Source organism: Danio rerio, chromosome 22 (assembly GCF_052040795.2).
Source record: "Danio rerio strain M-AB ecotype USA chromosome 22, GRCz13ab, whole genome shotgun sequence".
Taxonomy (NCBI): domain Eukaryota; kingdom Metazoa; phylum Chordata; class Actinopteri; order Cypriniformes; family Danionidae; genus Danio; species Danio rerio.
The window spans coordinates 3,645,001-3,669,986 of NC_141042.1; the positions used below are offsets into that span (position 1 = coordinate 3,645,001).

The 24,986-nt window shown below is 35.6% G+C and overlaps 1 protein-coding gene and 1 long non-coding RNA gene across 2 annotated transcripts in view; both read left to right on the forward strand.

Moving 5' to 3' along the window:
- LOC147831455 (uncharacterized) overlaps nucleotides 1-24,986 on the forward strand; it is a 787,032-nt gene that overhangs the window by 466,108 nt on the left and 295,938 nt on the right. The window lies entirely within an intron of this gene.
- gipc3 (GIPC PDZ domain containing family, member 3) lies at nucleotides 166-24,616 on the forward strand. Its single transcript, NM_001045318.3, is given in 7 exon segments — nucleotides 166-614; nucleotides 5,330-5,515; nucleotides 8,242-8,422; nucleotides 16,669-16,778; nucleotides 17,534-17,615; nucleotides 20,193-20,346; nucleotides 24,023-24,616. Coding segments are annotated over 6 exon segments (1,002 nt in total). The 5' UTR covers nucleotides 166-323; the 3' UTR covers nucleotides 20,345-20,346; nucleotides 24,023-24,616.

Consider the following 24,986-nt stretch of genomic DNA (forward strand, 5'->3'; position numbering starts at 1 on the left):
TAGATAGATAGATAGATAGATAGATAGATAGATAGATAGATAGATAGATAGATAGATAGATAGATAGATAGATAGATAGATAGATAGTACATGTGAACGGCTCTTAAAGTGACAGCGCACCTCTAACGTCCTGCACAGGTGAGTGAATGTGCTGTCACTCTCATTATAGGGACAGATGGCGGGCAGCTCCTCCTCCTCTTCTTCTTCTTCAGGTGTCGTCTGCTCTCCAGTGTCGGTGTGCAGGTGTCAGGTGTCCTCCGGCAGCGCTCGGCCGTGTCCTGTTGCCGGGAGACGCTCATCTTTAATTGAGGCCGGCAGACGTGATGGACGCTCAGATGCAGCAGGTCTCCCAGAACCTCCAGCCCATGCAGAACGGAGAGGCCATGAGCCCCGGCCCGCAGGACTCCACGGGTCCCCCAGGGGACGAGGAGAGCCAGAGCACTGTCCCGTCCGCCCCGCCGCTGCCGCCGGACGCCGCGCCCTGCCCCAGGCCCAAACTGGTGTTTCACACGCAGCTGGCGCACGGCAGCCCGACCGGACGCATCCACGGCTTCACCAACGTCAGGGAGCTCTACGCCAAAATAGCTGAGGTCTTCAACATCTCACCCTCTGAGGTACTGGGAGACTATTAGGGTCAAGGTTGGGTCAATTCCTTTTCATTATAAATCGGCTACACTGTAATTGTTTCTATAATCAATTAGTCATGACAACATATGTTTTTAGTGGTAACTTATTAAACTAAGTTGATCATGTTCTAACTTAATTTTATAAGTTACACAAGCTGTTTGAAGCCATAATAAGTTCAATGGATTCATAAGGTTAATTTGATTCAGCTTAAAATTTTAAGGCAACCAGAATTTTTACAGTGTAAACGTTTTCAAACCTTTAAGAGTTTCTTGTTGAACACAAAAGAGGATACTTTGAAAAATGTTGAAAAGCTAGCCATTGACTTCCATTATAGGAAAAATTAAAACTATCAAAGTCAATGGTTACAGGTTTCCAACATTTCTCAAATTGTCTTCTTTTGTGTTCAACAGAAGAAACTCATGAAGGTTTTGAGTGAACTGTCCCTTTAAGAGATTTTTTTCTTTAAACATGCAACATAATCTTGTTTTCGAATTGAAAACCCTCATTTTTAAACCCCAGCAAAATATATACTTTTTCATACCCTATAAAATATCTGTTAATTAACAAGTTCTGTATTTTATTTACGGTTATAAATTGCATTAAGTGCCATTTATTTAAGCTTTTGTCAACTAACTTGACTTCTAGTCGATCATTTGGTATCAAAAGTGGCTGATATGAAAGGTAAAGGCCTCAAGATTACGCTTATTTGACCACAATAACATATGTACATGCCTTGATTATTAATGATTTAATTAGGACAGTAAGGTCTGACTTTGCTCAGACTAAAGTCTTGTGACTGAACAGAAATAATGTCCAGTATAGAATATAAAGTCCTGCTGCAGAGGAGACAGAATGAATATTGTGTCTGACTCCATCATGAGCTTGGAGGACTGCATCCATACATCTCTGCACTGACTCAAATCACTGATTAATAAAGTCATACTGAATGCCAAAGAAAGCGTTCTTGCAGGAGCTCATCAAGATCCTTTGGATTCATCTTCAATGCCTCCTCCTTCATTTTACCCCAGACATGCTCAATTATGTTTGTGTCTGGTGAATGGGCTGGCCAATCCGGGAGCACCTTGACCTTCAGTAGCTTTGAAGTATGGTAAGGAGCGCTATCCTGCTGGAGAATTGTCCCTCTCCTGTGGTTTGTAATGTAATGGGCAGCACAAATGTCTTGATACCTCAGGCTGTTGATGTTGCAGATCTCTTGCACGCCCCCATACTGAATGTAACCCCAAACCATGACTTTTCCTTCACCAAACTTGACTGATTTCTGTGAGAATCTTGGCTCCATGCGGGTTCCAGTAGGTCTTCAGCAGTATTTGTGATGATTGGGATGCAGATCAACAAATGATTTATCAGAGAAATCCACCTTCTGACACTTTTCCAAATTATCAACTAGAAGTCAATTTATTATTTGTTGCTTTTACAAACTGGGATCCACGACAAGACCTGTCAGGTAGTGTACAGTTTAATAAAAAGTGACTTTTATTGACATTTTAGTAGTTTAAAATAGTATAATTTATAAGCAATAATATTTAGAGGGACTTAAATCTGTAAAATAACAAAAAATGTACTATGACCAGGTTTTTGTACCATCATTTACAACTACATTAACTGTAAATAAAAATCACTTTTTCTAACTTTTAAACGTAAATTTAGTTCAAAAGTGTGAATAAATAATAATAAAAAATTATAAAACACAGAAAAAAGCTAATTTACAGATATTTTTACAGCGTAACCGTAGCTTGTTGAACTATACACTCTAAAAATGCTGGGTCATAGTGGACAAACCCAACTATTATGGGTTAAGTTTTTTTCAATTGAATATGAATGACATGTTTTAAGACAATGGTTTGGTTTGTCCATTATTCCACCTAACGTTAGGTTACAGCAACCCAGCATTTTGTACCCAAATGACTGACCTTCTGCCAAATGTGTCATCATTTAAAACAAATAAATAAATATTGAAAAAGTTTAATTGAAAAACTAAACACAATTTTAGCAACAACAACAACAACAAAATAAATAAATAAAAAGGGTGTGTGTGAATGTGTGTTTAATGGTTAAGGTATTATGTATGTAATATGCAATAAATGTTTATATACCTGTTATCTTGACCATTACATCTATTACACATTTAGTAGACAGCTTTCAATAATTAATTTAGATTTACTAACTAGTGGCTAGTAAATAAAACAACTGAAACAAAGAAACAAATATATAAACAAAAAATAATAGTAATGTTTAAATACATATCTATGGCCAGTAAATGATTAAATGCTAAATATGTTTTTATAAAAGGAAACAAATAATTGAATATTTAATTTTATCTGTGTAGCTGCAAATGGAACATTACAAAACAGATGAACTGTGTGGAAATGCAATGTTTATATGAAACTAGCAAGAAAGTAAATATGACCATTACATCTATCAAACATTTAATTTCATTATTTGATTTGGTTTATATATATATATATATATATATATATATATATATATATATATATATATATATATATATATATATATATATAGTTGAAGTCAGAATTATTAGCCCCGTTTGATTTTTTTTTTCTTTTTTAAAATATTTCCTAATTATGGTTAGGATGTCAGGAAATTTTCACAGTATGTCTGATAATATTTTTTCTTCTGAAGAAAGTCTTATTTGTTTTATAAGGCTAGAATAGGCTAGAATAAAAGCAGTTTTAAATAAAAAAAAGCCATTTTAAGGTCAAAATTATTAGCCCCTTTAAGCTTTATATATATATATATATATATATATATATATATATATATATATATATATATATATATATATATATATATAGTAAATAAATGATTAAAATGTTTATTATGGTCAAACATGCGAGTGGATAATAAATAAAAAGACAAATGAATAATTCTATTTGTGTGTGTGTGTGTGTATGTATATATATAGTCATTAAATATTTTCATGCCAGTAGCTAGAGAATACACAAATTAAATAAATAAACAAACAAAAAACATTAAAATTTTAAAACAAACATATAAATAAATAAAATGCTTAATGGTTTTGTATTTAGCAGTGGCTAGTAAATAAAGCAACTGAATCAAAAAAACAAACCTATAACATGTTTATAAATAATATGACAAAACTAACTTCACACCTTAGTTAAATAAATGATTATTACAATTAAATTCTAATTATTTAGATATTGGCCTAGTATTTACCTGAACTGATCCTTTAAATATCATATTAATAACTCACAAAGCGATGGAAATCTACAGGAATCAAAAGCGTGCTTGTTATCACAAGATCCTTTTACATAACCGTCAGCTCTATCTGTAGCTTTTTTCCTTGAAAACGCTATTGTACAAAGCACACAGCCTTCAGCAGAAAACGTCCTTCGAGAACCTTATCAAGACATTTCAGCACTTTCTCAAAGGTCAAGGCCAAAAAAATGCACCGAACCAAACAAACTGTGCTTCAGATTGGGGTGAAAGATAAGTATTATCATCTGTTAATTTCGAATAATTATCCAAATAGATTCATAGTTATAAATCTGGAAAGCTAAAATGTTTTATATCAAATGTTTTTACTAATTAAGTATGAACAAATAATATTTTATTAGCAACTAACAGGAACAACAATGCTAATTTCAGGCAAACTGGTGTTAGCATGTCATATTAACTAGCATAGAAGCTGCATCAAAGGACTACAGAGGTTTTGACCAACATTCATAAAGAAATCTGACCTATGGAAATATATGTAAATAACATATGACACATCCAAGCTCCAATTTCGCATATATAAAATGTCATACTTATTACAAAATGGCTGTTTACATGTTCAACCATTGGAATTACATGTTCAAATATGTCATATATATGTAATTTGAATATATAATGCCATATATCAGATTTCTATATGGGATGCACAGGACAGTGAAGTTTATATCGCACAATTTCTGTCTTTAAAGCTGCAAATTTACAGTTCATAGGTCTACTGCGCCTCTTAATTGCAAGTTACAATTGTTAACGTAAGAATCTAGCAGTTCTGACATTTTACCCTCAAAAATGTCAACATCGCACAACTTCTGTTCAGGTTTTACTGTCTAGAGATTAGTGAGCAAAACATTAGAATATTTCTTTAAATATACTACTATTTTAATTGTGTGACAAAAACAGAATATCTTATTTAACTCATTCAAAAACGATACTAATTATAGCTGGGACTGCAAAAATTGCCTTTCTTTTTGTCTCATTTCTAGTCCAAATATCTAAAAATTATTAAATAAAGAATTTTTCTAGACAAGCAACATATATTGTCTTGCTTTCAGAAGTAATACGTCAAAACTAAGTGAGTTTTTCCTCAAAATAAGCTTATTTCAAAGCCAAAACAAGATTTTTTTTTTGCTGAACCCAATAGATTAGCATGTTTTAAGAAACAAAACTATCTTCATTTGGACATTTTGTTTCTGAAAACAAGACAGCATATTTTAATTGTACAGAAAATGATTCTTGATTTAGGAATTATGAGATATTTGGACTAGAAGCATGACATTTTAGCAGTGTAGTAAACCACCACAGCGCCATCTGTTGTACACCCATAAGAATAGCCGCTATAAAAAGGCTTGTAAATATGTTGTTGTCTGTTTACTCTGACGCTAAATACTAACCTGAATCTCCTCACATTATCTGTTTACCTCCCAAGATCCTCTTCTGCACACTGAACTCGCATAAAGTGGACATGCAGAAGCTTCTGGGCGGTCAGATCGGCCTGGAGGACTTCATCTTTGCGCATGTGCGGGGAGAAACCAAAGAGGTGGAGGTCATTAAAACAGAAGATGCCCTCGGTTTGACCATTACCGACAACGGCGCGGGATACGCCTTCATTAAAGTACGTGCTAGTTATCAGGTTATAACCTGTGACAGATTAACGACTTCCTAGAAAGCTAGTCTGGATGTTGAGAATCTTAAACCGTAAGCCTGAAACCGAAAACACAATCCTGGAACTGGAAAAACAAGACAAGTATGAGTGCATAGCCTACAAGTCGAGACAAATTCGACTGTTAAAAGTTAAATCCAGCACAGCAGCACTAATACAGACATTCAAGTAATTTAAAAACTGTTAATCTTAAGAACAAACCAAAAAAAAAAAAAAAAAAAGACAAAATAAACCACTTATGGATCAATAACTAGCTGTAATATCGTGACAGTGTCAACATACCGATTTACGTTATTAAGCGCGCACAAATTTAAATTTTCGCGCTCTTAAAATCAAGAAGGATTCTGATAGGCTGTCAATGTTTTATCGTTTCTCGGCCAAAGTTGCTTTAAAAGAGATTTCAGCGACATGTTTACAATATTTTAATTTCAATCTTAAATGTAAATATCTTAAAAGTAAATCTAAATGAAAAATATGACATTTAATAAAAGTATTTCTCTGTCAGCACTTATACATCTCTGAGACGTCCATTTTGATGTTTGTGTTGACACATGGTAGTGTTTATTGTACATCGTTTGCTCATCCACAAAATGTCTATTATATGTAAATGTGCGGATGTTAAATAGACGTTTAGAGTGTCTAACATTTATTACATTTTGGTTTAACATTTAGGTTACAGGTTTCCAGCTTTCTTCAAAATGTTTTCTTTTGTGTTCAGCAGAATAAAGAGATTCAGAATTCGTATTTTTGGGATTTGACATTTTTTCACCCTTTGAAGTATTGTTAGGGTTAGGGATCTTTAAACTACATCCTGCAGATGTACGGGTGTGCTATCTGCACTGTAAAAAAAAAAAATAAATTATATATATATATATATATATATATATATATATATATATATATATATATATATATATATATATATATACAGAGGCAGATTTTTTGATTTTGCGGCCCTATACAATTCCAGCCATGGGGCCCAAAAGTTTTAAAATGCTCATTTTGTACTTTAATTATTATTATTCTTTTTTTTTGTAGTTTTTTCTTATATCATTCAATCTTCTTTTCTGCATTTTATCATAATGCAAAATAAAAATATTAAGCACCTTGTTAAACCTTTGAAACTATTTGCTATCTTAAGATGAATTCACAACTAAACATAATAAACTGTGTAGGGGACACATTTGCGCAGATGTAATAATTATGTTAAAATTAAAATTGACGAATAAGGCTTGGAATTAAGCTTGACGAATAAGGGAAGGATACGCAATGACACAAAAGCCCCAATCAGGTAGCGAATCTCAGCAGTCCCGCCTCCGTTTTCAGATGTCCTCATCCACACTGAGACAGAGCAGCAGCATTTCAGAATGAAAACGGCCTCTCCAGCGATTTCAAAACGCTCCGTTTTCAGTGCTTGAGAACTCCGGCATAGTGTGGACGGATGGCGTAACCGTAGCAAAACTTACGCATTTTAAAACGAAAACGCATTAGTGTAAACGGGGCCTTAGTCCCTTTATTAATCCGGGGTTGCCACAGCGGAATGAACCGCCAACTTATCCAGCACATTTTTATGCAGCGGATGCCCTTCCAGCCGCAACTCTTCTCCGGGAAAGTAGTTGGAACAAGTAAAAAAAATAATAATTTGAGTGAATGCTCGCGTAGATTTTCCCCGGGTTCCCCAGTTTCCTCCTAACATCCAAAGACATACATCATAAGTAAATTGACTACTCCAAAGTAGCATCTTAAGATAGCCATCTACAGGCCCGGATTGGCCAATCAGGAGGACCAACAGAGTTCCCGGTGGGCCGCTCCATTTTTTGGCCGCGAGGGCCGGTGTTTCTAGCTGCTTGCACTCTCAGAAGTCGCACTTTTTTCATTTATTTATTTATTTGACCATAGCCTCACTCTTTTTATTCATTATTTTGCCGCAGCGCTGCTCTTTTTATTTATTGTCTCGCAGCCCCATAAGCAAAATGCAGCCTGCAGGGTAATGATGATATAACTATCATTCCGGCCACACAAGTGTAACAGCGCCATTGTAATCCAGTGGTCAGCATGTAGCGTTACAACGTTGTCGATCTTTTTTTTTTTTTTTTTTTATTGTTAAGACATATAAAACTGTGAGGTTGTTGAACATTTGAAGTTCTAAAGCAGCTGTTTTCTTGAAAAAGACATGATAGTGTCATTAGAAACTGAATTGGAAATGACTTTATTTTAATATAGTCGTGAACTGAGGTAGGCCGGTCTAATGCTTGAAACTCCAGGGCTGAAAAGGAGTCCCACTCCGGCCCTGGCCATCTATATCTCAGCTATTCCTAACACATTCACAAGCAGGGGAGTTCTCGAGACCTACCTGAGTTCAATCTCCCCTCTTGCCCTTCAAACAGGAGGGAGCCCCGGGCTCGAGGATCTTATGAGCTCAGGGCTCTCTCCCGGGACAGCATGCATGCCAGACACTCTTTATTATCAATCATCAGCTAAGTGTGAACTCTTGAATTGTATTTTATGCAGACACACTGCACAGAAAAACACTTGATCATCTTAGTCGATCTAAATTAACGCACTCTTTCCAAATAGAGCTATATTCAAATCATCTGATGAAATTACATTCATATCACAAAACAAAATATCGCAATGTCGTATTTTTCCAATACCGTCCTAACGTATTGTATTTTCAGAGAATAAAGGAGGGCAGCACCATTGACAGGATAAAGTCGGTGTGTGTCGGAGATCACATCGAGGCCATCAATGACCAGAGCATTGTGGGATGTCGACATTATGAAGTGGCTAAAATGCTGAAGGAGCAGCCGAGAGGAACCCCATTCACCCTGCGCCTAGTGGAGCCCAAAAAAGCCTTCGGTGAGTCCTCTTATGATATAATATTAATATCTCACATCATATCAGCGAACTGCTGCTATAAAACAACACGATAAAAAATGCTGGGTTCACCACAATTTCCTTTATGTTGTCCAAATTATACCCCACCGGTCCTACGCCACCCAACCCGCTCCAAGCTGGTATCGAACCGGCGACCTTCCGCCGGTTGCTCTACCATTAGAGGTCAGAGGAGTGAGGTTTTATCTGCATATCACTTACTAGCTGGCCTCGGCTACACTCACCCCCTAAACCTCACTCCCATCCGGGTCACGGCACCAATTTAACCCCACCGGTCCTACGGCACCCAACCCGCTCCAAGCTGGTATCGAACTAGCGACCTTCCGCCGGTTGCTCTACCTTTAGAGGTCAGAGGAGTGAGGTTTTATCTGCATATCACTTACTAGCTGGCCTCGGCTACACTCACCCCCCTAAACCTCACTCCCATCCGGGTCACGGCACCAGTTTAACCCCACCGGTCCTACGCCACCCAACCCGCTCCAAGCTGGTATCGAACTAGCAACCTTCCGCCGGTTGCTCTACCTTTAGAGGTCAGAGGAGTGAGGTTTTATCTGCATATCACTTACTAGCTGGCCTCGGCTACACTCACCCCCCTAAACCTCACTCCCATCCGGGTCACGGCACCAATTTAACCCCACCGGTCCTACACCACCCAACCCGCTCCAAGCTGGTATCGAACCGGCGAGCTTCCTCCGGTTGCTCTACCTTTAGAGGTCAGAGGAGTGAGGTTTTATCTGCATATCACTTACTAGCTGGCCTCGGCTACACTTACCCCTCTAAACCTCACTCCCATCCGGGTCACGGCACCAATTTAACCCCACCGGTCCTACATCACTCAACCCGCTCCAAGCTGGTATCGAAACGGCGACCTTCCGCCGGTTGCTCTACCAAGGAGGCTAAAGACCATGGCCTCTAGCGTCTGTCGCTTATAAATACTTACTATCTGGCCTCTGCTACACAAACATAAATAGTTTGAGCAAACTTAAATGATTTTACACATTTAAGTGGATTGAATAAATAAGCTGTCTAAAAAAACCCTCAAGAATTGTGTTGATTCATCTAATGTTAAATAAGTAGTTTGAACAACTAGCAAAAATCATTTTGTGAGTGAAGAAAATATGCCCATTAACCCTGTTTAAAGTGTCGGCGCCAGTAGCCTAGTGGTTAGTGCATCGACATATAGCAACCAGGTGCTTGCGGCGACCCGAGTTCGATTCGCGGCTTGAGGTCCTTTGCCAATCGTTTCCCTCTCTCTGCTCCCCATACTTTCCTGTCTGTAAATCTCCACTGTCCTTATGAAGGTGAAAACCCCTATAAAAATAATGATATATAACAGTGTTTAAAATAACAATAATATTAATAATAATATTATTATTAATAATAATGGGTTTTACCTTAACATTTACGTGTAGAGGTTCATTAATTACAAAATCACATAATGATTGTATGCAACTTGGATATAAACAAACAGCTTTAAGTAAAAAAGGGCTTATATTGTGGAAAACAGCGCCGTCGTGTGGTCATTTTATGGATTAGCATATATTAATAGGTATATTAAATTATTATTTTAAAGATACGCGCACACATTATGCATTATATACACCATTTAATATCTCTACATGTAAAACATTGTTTATTAAGCTTTATTAAAATATTTAGGTTTTTATTCATGCGATATACGAGTAATCTATAATTAAAAAACATTTACTTTTGTATTTAGTTACAAATGAGTTAAATTTAATTTAGCTTAATATTTTAATAAGCACTTTTTATTATCATGTTTTTATTGTAAGTATTTAGTTGTTTGTTTATTTATATAATTTATTTAAGTGTATTTATAATATAAAGTAAAAAAAACGAATTTAAGTTTCGTGATCATGTTTAAACATATTTAATATTATATGTGCTATAAAGTATTAAACATTATTTTTTAAAAATGTTAATCATAATGTTGTTTATAAACACAAATACAGCTCAAAAACGGCAAAAGTAAGCCTAAAAAAGCCTTTGGTGAGTCCTTATATAAATTAACATCTCATCATATCAACAAACTGCTGCTACAAAACAACACTGTAAACAATGCTGGGTTCCACACAATTCCCTTATGTTGTCCCGACACAAATCGATTAATTTAAGTGTTTTTAGAAATTTAAGTGGATTGAACATAAAACAATTAAGCTAAGAAAAACTAAACTTTTTGAGTGAAGAAAATCTGCTCATTAAATGTTTATAATACAATACTTGTAAACATTCATTAATAACACTCATGATTTCATGCAACTTGGCTGTATAAAACCAGCTTTAAGTAAAAAGGGCTTATAATAAGGAGAACAGCGCCGTCGTGTGGTCATTTTATGGAATAGCATACATAAGGTATATTACTTTATTATTTTAAAGATACACAGACATTATGCATTATATGCATTATTTAATATCTCTACATATAAAACATTGTTTATTAAGCTTTATTAAAATATTTAGGTTCATGCCATATACAATTCATCTATATTTAAAAAAAATATCTACTTGTGTATTTAGTTACAAATGATTTTAATTGAATTTAGTTTAATATTTTAGTAAGCACTATTTATTATCCTGTTATGATTTTATGTATTTAGTTGTGTGTTTATTTATATAATTTATTTAAGTTTATTTATAATATAAAGTGAAAAAAAGAATTTAAGTTTTGTGTCATGTTTAAACACAAATATACGTTTCGTGATCATGTTTAAAAATATTCATGATTTTTTTGTACTATAAAAGTATTAATTAAACATTATTTTTAAAAACTGTTGCCAATAAAGTTGTTCAGTAACACAAACGCTGCTCAAAAACTGCCAAAATAAGCCCAAAGAAGCCTTCGGTGAGTCATTATATAAATTAATATCTCACATCATATCAACAAACTGCTGCTACAAAACAGGCATTATTATTTTATTATTATTTGTATTATTTAAAAAAATGTATATTTTTATTATTTATATTAATAATATTTTTATTTATAAATTTTTTATTAATCAATTTGTTAGTTAATTGTTTAATTAATAATTGTTAATAATTATTTTTATTAATAAAATTTTGTAATTTTTGTATTTATTTATTTTTATGCACCTTAACGTTTACTCATTTATTCAGCAGTGAGTAAAAAATATATATACAACTTATACAACTTATTTTATTATTGTTTTTTTTTTATAGAATAGCACATATAAGGTATGTTAAATTATTAATTTTTTTAAGATTTAACTAATATAATTCTTTGTGCGCTGGTCTGTATATATTGTATAATATTTTAATAAATGTTTTATTCAAATATTAAACATATGTACGTTTAAATAATAAGTAGTATTAGATAAAACTAGTAGAAAGATAATAAATATGACAGCTTTACTTCATACAAAGTTGTAGTAAATTATCGTTTTCATTCATTCATTCATTCATTCATTTAATTATTCATTCATTTTCTTTATGGCTTAGTCCCTTTATGAATCCAGGGTAATCACAGTGGAATGAACCGCCAACTTTTCCAGCACTAGTTTTACGCAGCGGATGCCCTTCTAGACACTCATTTACACACTCATTCAAACTCATACACTGCAGACAATTTAGCCTTCCCAATTCACCTGTACCGCATGTCTTTGGACTGTGGGGGAAACCGGAGCACCCAGAGGAAACCCACGCGAGCACACGGAGAACATGCAAACTCCACACAGAAACACCAACTGACCCAGCCGAGGCTCGAACCAGCGACCTTCTTGCTGTGAGGCGACAGCACTACCTACTGCGCCACTGCATCGCCTAGTTATAGTCTTTTACTCCATAAATATATAACAACATTTATATGATAACATATAATTAAATTGAAATTATAAAATAATTAAAAAACAAAGAAGGTGCTGTTTTGAGATGTTTACATGCATTTTAAGACAACACAGTAGCAATATTTTAACTTTAGAAGAGTTTTGATCACCACAAATTAAGACAAAAACATTTTACTCCCACCAATATATAATAAATTCATTGAATATACATATATATGATTAAAAACTGTACAAATAATGGTTTAAAAAGTACATAAACCTAAAGTACAGCACCATCATGTGGTGAAACACAGTAACACGGTTAATAATTGTATGTTAAATAAGTGTGTGTAAATATATATATATTTATTTATTTATTTATTCTATGCTCTGTTGAAATTTTTTTTGATTCTGATTGGCTAGAGGCTGTGCATTATTTTCGTTTACATGCACAGGGGGTAGCTTCAATCAGTTTTGATCGCAGTTCAAAATAAGTTTGCTTCTCCTGAACATCATACCATAGCAGCTCACATGTGCTGCACAGGAAACAGATTAGCTAATAATTCTGACTTCAACTGTATATATATATATATATATATATATATATATATATATATATATATATATTAAGCTATTAAAAAAGGTTCATGCACAAACTAGCTCATATTGGAGATCAAGTCGATCATCAAGGAAACAGGCGGAAGTCAATCGGCTAGAGAGGAAACTTCCTCAGATTGTAGAGTTTTGAAGCACAACGCGAACGGAAACCTCCGTTTCCACCATCATTAGTCAAAGAAAAAGTTCCCAGGATTTACAGTATACTGGATTGAGAAAGACGAGTGTGTTTAATCTGCATAAACACACACACACACACACACACTTACGAGCAGGTCTGCTCTCTGGAGAACCATCAGACGAGCAGAAACACAAACACTGATCTCCGCAGAGCAGCTCATTACTGCCGTTAATAATTGATCGTCATTGTAGCGTTAGCTAATTGCCTCTTTTAGCGTGATGGATTAGCCTGTGCGAGAGAATCATGGGTAATTACACTCAATCCTCCTCTGTGTTTCTACATGGAGGATCAAAGGCATATGGAGGAAAAGATGGCCGACACGAGCGCAGGCTAATGAGATGCTAATGCAGCTCGCTCGCTGGTCGTCAGACACTTTTCTGTAGTTTTTTTATTTTTTTACCTAAAAGTCTGCTTAAAAATCAAAATGTACAAGTTTTTCTTTTGCTAAGTGTACATTTTTAAATAAAGTTAACAACGTTAAAGTTCTTAAGGTCACTAATTAATCCGTGCAAGTTAATTCAGAGTAAAAATGTGTTTGTTTTGGTCATCTTCATTCTTCAATCAAAATCCGAGCATTTGCTTCAGTGTTAGGAGTTGCTGTACCTCTGTTGACGTCAAATATAACCCAATAATACATTATATAAACACACCATACCTGCCAACACTCCCATTTTCCACAGGAGTCTCCCATATTTCAGACCGATCTCCCGCCATCCTTTTTGTTGCTGCTCCCGTTTTGTTAACCCCAACCCTCACCCCCCCGCCCAAAGCTTTTTGGTACAGTCTATAACACCCACGGATCACTGACTTTGGTATAGTATCCGATCACAGCGGCTGCCCTGAAACCCGGTGCATAGTACAGTTACTTGGCTGTGTTATTCAGACACCTCACACCCTGACACCTCAAAATCCCCACTCACACCACCCCCAGCACTGCCATTTGATGTTGCATTTCTACCAGAAATTCAAACACGGAGAGTCTCAAAATCTTTTTGTAAGAAGAACTACTTTGTTCTGCCATTTATCACATCTGCAGTTGACGTCAGAACGGTTACAGCTACTTCACAAACGTCACTTTAGAGCTAGTGTTTGAATGATTCTCTAGCGTAATGTCTAAAGTGATGGCAAAACAGCTGATTTCACTCACAGTTTAAGATCATAAGGCTAAACGCCATGAAATGCCATCAGTCTACTGACATTTAACAGTATTTTTCTGTTGCCATCAGGAGATCACAATAATTAACCCCAAAAAATCCAAAGCAAACACTAGCAGATTACTGTTGTGTTTGCGATAAAGAAAAACACTAAACACATGCTGGCATTTCTTCTTTCTTCCTGTTTACCGGACTAGTCAGCAGTAACGAAAACAGGAGACTCATTAGAAACAAAACGATAGCCAATCAAAAAGTAACTCAGGGTTATACAAAGAGTGGCCAACACAAAACACACACATTCCTGATACGAGTCCCATCTCACACTCAATACGCTATACAATTACTATAGTATAAATACAGCACTACACCATATAAAAGAGAGAGATCGACTTAGAATATCACTTAACAGTTTAATAATGATTTGATCAGCTGTAGTTTGAAATTATGCTGAGTTTTTCTCCTCTAAGGATTTATTATTTGGTCTCTGTCGCCATCTTGTGGTGGAACATCAACTGTCTTTGCTCTGCTCAGTATGAAAGGCTAATGGCCACCGATGTGCTGAATCTCTGAAATTATAAATATTTAAAATAGGCACTGTCCTTATAAATAAACTGCATAGCTGCAATCTAAACAACTACATTATCACCTAAAAAAGCCTCAAAAGTACATGATGTCGTCCAACAGCTGCAATATTTGTCAAACTGTTGTGAGTTTATTGATTTGCTGTCACTCTATGTGGGCGGAGTAATACACAAGGGTGAGGAGGCTGTACGAGTGCTGATATTGCAGAATATTGCACTGCTATCAGTCAATCAGATTCATAAACCATACAGAACTACTGTGTGTATATATATATATATATATATATATATATATATATATATATATAAATATATATAAATATATAAATATATATAAATATATAAATATATATAAATATATATATATATATATATATATATATATATATATATATATATATATATATATATATATATATATATATATATGAGCAATATCACACGAGTAGCAGTGCGATATGGCTGTATATCGGCACTGGTGGGAGGCGTGCGTGGTGCCTTAGTGCCTCCACCAGTGCCGATATACAGCCATATCGCACTGCTACTCGTGTGATATTGCGTTTATACAACAGTTTTACGGCATAATTGTGTATATAAAAACAAAATCAAACATGGAGAGTCTCTAAAACCCTTTTGTATGAGGAACTACTTTCTTCCGCGTTGGATTTAAATCATAAGCTGATTAAGCATCTTTTAAACTTTAGATCTGTCGAGTCTGCTTGTTGCTGGTTGTATATGGGCGGAGTAATACACAAAAGGTAAAGAGGCTTTACGGGTGCTGATATTACTTAAATATATCATGGCTATCAGCCAATCAGATTCAAGAATCAGACAGAACTGTTGTATAAATATATATATATATATATATATATATATATATATATATATATATATATATATATATATATATATATATTAGTGCTGTCAAAAGTAGTGTGTTAACACATGCAATTAATTTTAAATAATTAATGCGTTAAAAAAAATTAACGCAATTAAAAACGCAATTAATGCAGTTGCAGTTTTTTTTTACTTCCTGTTGTGGTGGACGTGTGTTTAACATGCAATAAATGTGGATAAGACCAAGGAAGCACTTTTTGATGGCAAGTTTTAGTATAAAACAATTAGTCGCATCACCAGGCTCTCCAGAGTTTCATGCAATTTCGGGTGTTTCATTTTTAACTTTCGACTTCTGTTGTAAGTTGATACCGCATGGCGAACAGAAAGAAAATCCTCCGCATTTCGTGACTCGATGTTCCTTTAAGGTAATAAAATCACTGCTTAGGCAATGTTATCTTTATTGGCATTGATTGTTTTGAAATTTAAATGTCATTAACATGCCTGTGTTTTAATTTCTGTAATAAATATGGCTGTCAAACCAGGATCTTGATGGTTTATTGTGGGTATGTTGTTTACATGAAGAAATCTGTTACAAGTTAAGCAAAAATTCTATTAAACAATTATATTTTGAATTTTAATTCTAATAAACAATTATATTTGGAATTTAAATAGTTTTTGTCTTGCGTTTACATTAATTTTACATTTGAATAGCCAAAATTACAAGTTTCAGTATTTTAAATGTGATTAATCGCGATAATTTTTTTTTAAAAAGGTGCGATTAATTAGTTAACTTTTTTTTAATCGATTGACAGCACTAATATATATATATATATATATATATATATATATATATATATATATATATATATATTTATATATATATATATATATATATATATAATGTTTCTTTTAAAATTTTCTTGATTTTTTTTTTTATTACTGAACATTCATATCTTTTTTAACTAGGAGTAAACACTGAAGTGATGAAGATTTTGATGCTTTGTGTGTGTTTCTCTTTTCTCTGTGTGTTTGTGTGATTCAGACATGATCGGTCAGAGGACTCGGGCCCCTAAGTCCAGCGAGGGGAAGCTGTCGAGCGGCAAAGAAACTCTCCGCCTGCGAACTCGAGGATCAGCTTCACTGGAGGAGATTGTGAGTTTACTTATTTACTCACCCTTCAGTGACTTGATTCCAAACCTTTACGAGTTTCTTTCTTCCACTGATCACAAAACAAGATATTTTGAAGAATGCTGGATATTGTGCATCAGTAACATCATGTGATTTAGTTTGAGCAGGTCATGTGATGATATTTATGTGTGATGGGATGCGTCAATGGACATCTGAAATGTTGTTTTGCTCATTTCTAAAACCCGTCAGCCTTCAGTCCATCATCACAGTGTATCAGTGTTATTACTATTCCCTCCAGAACTGTCTTGAGCATCTGTCTGTGCTCCTAAAGGACATCTCAGACCTCCAAAAGCCACCGCATTGCGTTCATTGTTTCGTTTTCATCTTCTGGGGCGCAACTCATTTATTAGAGAAGCAAAAAACACCACATTAGCTTCTCGAAATGCACTAAACTACATTTCTCTGGCTGATGTTTGCTCTAGTTTATCAGTAAGAGATTATTTTGTTTTGTTTTAATCATCAGATTGGAAACGCTGTTTTACTTGCAAAATGTTTTATGAGGTTTCCAGTTTTGTGCATAAATCTAATTTGCATATTTGGATAGAAACAAAACTAATGGCTGTTTTTTCCCCCAACATTCTTCAAAACATTTTCCTTTCAACAGAAGAATCTCATAAACGTTTGCAACAAATGGAGGATGAGGAAATTAAGACAGATTTTTTGGTTTTTGAGTGAACTAGCCCTTTAATGTTAATCTGTGTGTCTGTTTGTGAACGCAGCCCAGTGAACTGGAGGACGCCGCCATCCGCAAGGTGGACGATCTGCTGGAGAGTTACATGGGCATCAGAGACCTGGAGCTCGGTGAGCAGACCAATAACAGAGAGGAGTTTATTTATACAGAGAGTAGCGCTGGGCGATTAATCGAAACCAAATTGCAAACATAATCGAGCTAAGCTGTGATTGTCCTGCACGTTTTCTGTCCTGCACAGAAACACAGTTCTGTGATCAGTAGTAAATCTTCATCTGAAAGCCAGAGGGCGCTCTAGTGCACCAAACACCACAACACTACTCGAGTAGTAGGTGATTTTGGACGCAGCCAGTTTATACCAAACCTGCCAACACTCCCGTTTTTCCCGGGAGTCTCCAGTATTTCAGACCCATCTCCCGCCACCCCTCCCGTTTTGTTATTTCTCCTGGAAAACTCCCATAATTTCAACCATCCACCCCCCCGGTCCTTAGCATTTTGGTACAGTCTGTGAAACCCCCAGGTTGCCAGCATTGGTATAGGATCTGATTACACCGCCCGAAACACGAGTAGTTAGTAGTTACTAAGTAATACATAGTAGTTAAATAGTAAGTACTAACCAGTGGCGCCCCCAGAAAATTTTCTTAGGGGTGGCCAGAAGAGGCCGCACCAAATCTTGGGGTGGCACACACACACAAAAAATGATGAATTCATTGTAATGTTATATTTTTGTTTCTGGTAAATGAAATCATGTAGTTTTTATTCATTTAATTAATTCTTCTTGAAATGTTGCAATTTATTTCTTGAAATAATTCAGGAAGTACATGTGCAAACCAATTTAAAAAATCTATGTTTAGTTTAAAAACACTTTTCATATATATATATATATATACCGAATAAATAACTTCATTTTTTACGTGCTTTTATTGTACATCATATGGTCTATGCCATGTCTAAAATTAATGAAGATTAATGAGTTTATTATTCCCAGTGATGGGTTGCAGCTGGAAGGGCATCCGCTGTGTAAAAATGTGCTAGACAAGTTGGCGGTTCATTCCACTGTGGCGACCCTGGATTAATAAAGGGACTAAGCCAAAAAGAAAATGAATGAAAGAATAATGATGTAACGAGGAGACTGACACGGAGGGATCCATTATGCAGTATTCATTAATCACAACTTCACTCAAACACACAATATGCACCGGAGTGCACACACACATCCACAGTAGTAGTAAGGGTATCAAGAATGGTGATGAACAGACACAGAGAGAGTTACCAGGCATGAGTGGTGGGTAATGAGCGAGAATCAGAGTCCGTATATCAGGCTTGGGTTGAGGGCAGGCAGCGAGTATCAGAGTCCGCATAACAGGCGTGGTTCGTGGGCAGGCAGAGAGAATCAGAGTCCGTATATCAGGCGTGGTTCGTGGGCAGGCAGAGAGAATCAGAGTCCGTATATCAGGCGTGGTTCGTGGGCAGGCAGAGAGAATCAGAGTCCGTGTATCAGGCGTGGGTCGTGGGCAGGCAGAAGGCGAAGCAAAGTAAGAGACAGGCTGGAGTCGTACACAAGAGATCAGGCTGGGAATAACGCTCAGTAATGCTGGCCGGGGCTGAACAAGACTTGGCACTGACTGAGTGTTCGAGTGCGGCTTATATGAGGTACGTGGGTCGTTAACAAGATTCAGATCAGGTGTATGCGCAATCAGTGTAGATGGATGATGTAATGCTAAAAGTCCGGAGATGGCGGCCTCTGCTGGCCAGCGAGGGGAATGACCGGGACCGAGTCGGTGACAAATGAGTTTATTAATAACCCAAACAGATGAACAAACTGAACAAAAGGCATTACTATATACACACTCACTATACCTAATAATATCATTTATCCATATTGCTTTTTGAGCCATTTTATTAATGCAGCTTCTTCTATTGATATATTAAATTGCCATTGCTGTCTATTGAAGGTGTGTGCGTGCTGTCAACGACGATTGGGGAGGGTAGTGGCGGTTCTAGTTTAAATGACACCCTGGGAGAACCACCCTATACACCCCCACCTCCCTTGAATTGTTAGATTTGTTATTCAATAAATATAACGATTTATTTATATTCATTCAAAATAAACACAGTTAATATTAATATTACTATACAATTATTATTCTAAATAAATAACAGAAATTAATCCTAAATATTACTGGAAAACAACAACTGGACTGATATGCCAACATCACTTAAGAAACCTTTTGCATGAAAATTAATTATGACAATTCTAAAGAATACAAAAAATGTATTATAGAATTATCTGTGGTCTTAGACCAGATCACGGCTGAGAAATCATGTTATGAAGTCTTACCTCCCTGACTCATTATCCCTCCTTTCTGCTTTAAAGACATGCTTAGTGAAAGTAACATCATCATCATATTATATAAACTTTAGTCGACTTTCAAAACTCGCTGCGTGCCGACACCGCTGCACAAAAGGCTGTTACTCCGGTTTCACGGCGCATGAGCGGCGCCTATTTTGTCGGCGTGCATGCAAACAACCAACCGGGATTCACACAGGAGTGCGTGAGGCCTTCATTGTAGAGTATTTTACAACAGCTTAGAATGTGGCTCGACCAATCAGAATCAAGAAGCAGGACTGTATCTGTTTACTAAGAATATAAGTGATGATGTTTTTAACGTCGTGTGTCGTTCCTTCAGCGACGACTATAGTGGAGGCCGGGAAGAACAAGAAAAACCCAGATGATTTCGCCGAGGCTCTCGACTCAGTTCTGGGAGATTTCGGCTTTCCGGATGTTTTTCTGTTCGATGTTTGGGGCGCTTTGGGCGACGTCAAGAATGGACGCCTTTAAAGGTGAGATCATGAAGGTAGAATTATTGGTAACTAATTTTGTTAACTAAGTCTTTTGAAGCATTTATTAATCATAGTTCAACATTTATTAATGCATTATTAAAATCTAACGGCGTGCTTGTTAACATTAGTTAATGCAGCAGGAGCTACCATGATTTTAAATTTAAGTTAAATAACATTAACTAACACGAACTATTGTTATTTACCTTTAGGGTGATGTATGTAAGTTTTTGACTCTCCTAAAGCATAAAAATACCATAATATGTTTGCAGATATTTCAGAAACATGCTAAGTAAACATTCCTGTTTATCTGAGAAACAATGCTGAAGTCAGATATTCTGCTTTGAACATGTGAGTTACGTGCTGGAACGCTGTCTTTGTTTTGTTTTTTTTAACCTGCCTAATGCCAGTTCAGCCAATTATATTTCAGCACCCTGGGTGGCCTTGATGGAAAACAGCGTATTTTATTCATTCAGTCAGGAAGGCTCTCAAAGTGTGTGTCCACTACCTCAGGTGGACAGTAGCAGACTCTGAAATGAGACGCAGATTCAGAGTTCCTAATGCAGTGGTTATTAATTAGCAAATATTATGAATGTAAACATTAGGTGTGCAGGTTACATTGTAACACCGTGTCCTAACAACACGCTACGTTATGAGATTTGCAGTGATAAGCTATTTGGCTTTTTGCACCAGACGAAGCAGGTCAGAAATGTAAATACAGCCATTCAGAAGCACAGAATAGTGCACTCACTGCACTCCAACGAAATGGTTAGGTTTAAAATCTAATTAGCACACATTAAACCTCTTTAACATGATTAAATGTAGATGCTGAATCACTGATATGTGTTGACTTGATATGTGAGTCACAGTTCTAAAGTTCAATGTCAAATGTTTTATTTTATTTTTAAGACCTGAGGTAAACTATTTTTTGCTTTCAGTAGTATGGCAATGAATGCAACCCGGGCTCATTGTGGAAACGTAGCCCCGCGGACGTTTCTGCGGACCGCGATTTACGTCCCGGGAGGTACTTATTTGAGCGTTTTTTGTTTTCACGGATCCGCGAGAGGCCGCTGTGCGCGCTTTTTCGCGTCTCGGGCGCCTCTCGGGAGCGCGTGGCGTTCGCGGTGTTCTCTCGCGATAAGCCGCCGGATCGAAAAAAAAAAAAAAAAAAAGCAAAAGCCCTCGTCTTCGATTTCGACCGCGTTTTCGGATCCCGCCGCGTTCTCGCCCTTATTTTTCGGATTCCGTTTTTCGTCTTACCTGATTTCCGGAACCTGCGGTTCCCGGGACTCGATCCCGGTCGTCGTCCACCGCGGCCGGCTCCGGCTCCTCCTCCGGGGCCTCCGCTACGCCGACGCAACGCTGTGAGCTAAGCGGACAAACATTGCATCGGGAAAGCCCTCCACTCGGAGGCGAGCCGTCAGCCGGCGAGCGCGAAGAGGAGGGCCGGAGCGGCGCCACACCGCCCCGCAGCGTTCCCTCGAAAAAACAAAAAAACGCGGCCTTTACGTACCTCCGGCCACGTAAATCGCGGCCTCCAGAAACGTCCGCGGGGCTACGTTTCCAGAATGAGCTTGGGTTGAATAAATGTCATGTGAAATGGCATTAAAACTCACATTATTAGCATTTAACATTGACTAAAACACATGAGGCGTACCTGAGGTAAACATTGTCAGTTTATCCTGCTGTTCATCTGCAAGAAATGGAAGCCGTTTTCCATATAGCTGAACTATATAGAAAATATTCCTTTTATCGCTGTTAAATCATCCTATAGGTTAGATCAGGGGTGGGCAAACTCGGTCCTGGAGGGCCGGTGTCCTGCACAGTTTAGCTCCTACTCTAATCAAACACACCTGCTTATAGATTCTAGTGATCTTGAAGACACTGATTAGCTTGTTCAGGTGTGTTTGACTTGTGTTGGAACAAAACTCTGCAGGGACACCGGCCCTCGAGGATCAAGTTTGCCCATCCCTGGGTTAGATGGTTAGGCACACTTCTGTTGATGTTGTCAATCTGGCAACCTGCGCTTGCGTGTGTTTCGAACCAGTATTGCAATACCTAGCCTAACCACTGGGTGTCAAACTTACATACTGCACCTTTTAATGAATGTAAATTAACAATAACAAAGATGAAAAAATACCATAATATATGTATTATTAATTGGTTTTTTATGTTAGTATATACGTTAACTAGTGGATTATTATTTTAAACTGTTACCAAATTATTTTTATTTTAATTAGTTTGCGCAATTTCACCTGCATTTCTTTTATGGCTCAGTTTTCAAATGACATGTATACAAATACAAATAAACAAACAACTATATCACAGTATGTCCGATAATACTTTTTCTTCTGGAGAAAGTCTTATTTGTTTTATTTCAGCAAGAATAAAAGCAGTTTTTAATTTTTTTAAAAAACATTTTAAGGTCAATATTATTGGCCCCTTTAAGCTATATATTTTTTCAGACTGTCTACAGAACAAACCATCATTATACAATAACTTGCCTAATTACCCTAATCTGCCTAGTTAACCTAATAAACCTAGTTAAGCCTTTAAATGTCACTTTAAGCTGAATAGAAGTGTCTTGAAAAATATCTAGAAAAATATTATTTACTGTCATCATGGCAAAGATAAAATAAATCAATTATTAGAGATGAGTTATTAAAACTATTATGATTAGAAATGTTTTTAAAAAAAATTCTTCTCTTCGTTAAACAGAAATTGAGGAAAAAAATAAGCAGGGGGTGAATAATTCTGACCTCAACTGTGTGTATATATATATATATATATATATATATATATATATATATATATATATATATATATATACTAAGTAAAACAAAAAGAAATAAATAAGAATTATAATATTATTAGATATGTACAAGTTATAGTATACTTAGATTAATATTGGTGTTTATCATTTTATTTATTAAAAAATACAAAACAAAACTTGTATACATGTATAATAAATCTTTTTTATACTTTCTCAAGATTTTTTTGAAAAATGTCGGACAAAATCATAAATGAAAAAATATAAAACATAAAAAACATTACAAACACCTAAATTCAATGTAAACATCATCATCATCATCAACAACAACAACAACGAAAAATAAATAAATTAAAATAAAAACAAAACTGTTGTTCATGTTTTTGTTAATTATAAAAATGAAAATTTAACTTAAAAAAATTACAATACCTATATCAAAAACCAAATTATAACTTATGCAGCAAAGCTATAAATAAAAAAAAGAAAAGCTATATTTAAATATTTATAAATAAAAAAGATTAATAAACTGATTAAATCATATAATAAAATAACTAAAAGAGCACAAAAGAACATTATAAAAATAACTGATAATATAAAACACTAATAAGTATCATAAAATATTAATATCGCAATTAATATACACTGAATCATTCACAAATCATGCTACTTACAGTTCATTTATTTAAGATAAACAGCTTTTGACTGGCTGCCAATGACAAAGATGCTTCTCATAAACCACATGCTGCTACAGTTTCGCAATCTCCTGATATTCATCACATAAACAAATTCACAGAGAAGAAATAAAGCAGGTTATCGCATGCGGTATTTATATATTTACACAGAAACCCTGTTTCAGGCTAATGCTAAATCTCTCACGGCAGCTCATGCTTCTCCTCATGTGCTTTTCAGACATCATTCGGCTTGATTTACAACATCTGTCATCTGTTTTCATACACACAATCCTCCCAATTCCCACGATGGTCCTGAGGAATGGAGAACGTCAAGGTATTAGCTGCTAATCTACAGGCTAACGCTAACATTCCAGTGTAAGATGCATTTAAACAAGGTCAAACTGCATTCTCCAGCAATGTTTATAGCTAGCTGAGGTCTTTTACATAAACTTTTACTAGTCTTTTACATAATTACTCTGACTATGATTAAAGTATGAGATAGCTTAGCCTAGCCTAGCCTAGCCTTTGTTTGTTTTGCCGTTGTTTGTGTTATGTATAAATAAACCGTGTTACAGGTGAAATGAACGATCGTTAATGATTAATGACAGATCTTGTGACACAAATGCCTTGTTTGTATATAAATGAATCCTTGCATATTGACAGAGTTAAATCAAATGTACACATATCTGATGTGTATTTAGCTTAAACATCTGTTGAAAGTGTTTGTGTATTGTATATCCTGTTTTACAAAGCACATACTCCTTTTTTGATGACCTGATGTGACATATTTGAACATGTATGAAGATTAAAAATGCTCTGGGTTACCACAAAATGGTGTATCCACTGGCTTTTTTCAACCAAAATTAACATTTTTAATACTTTTTTCCTGGCTTTATATGAAGTAAAAAAAACAAACATTTATTTTCTCCGTTAGCAAATGATTGTTAATCTGTGATAAATACTTTTGTTTAGCAATCACTCCGCATTATATCAACAATTTTATTTAAATAATCAAGTTTAACAACATAATTCCCGGTCAGTGGTTATTGAAAACCACCAATGACAATGGTGCGATTATGTAAATCATGCTAATGAAGCACTGTGAATTTCATAATATAATTAACTTCCCTAAATTCACAAACATTTCGTATCTTTATACATTCGTTCATTCATTTTCCTTTAGCTTAGTCCCTTATTTATCA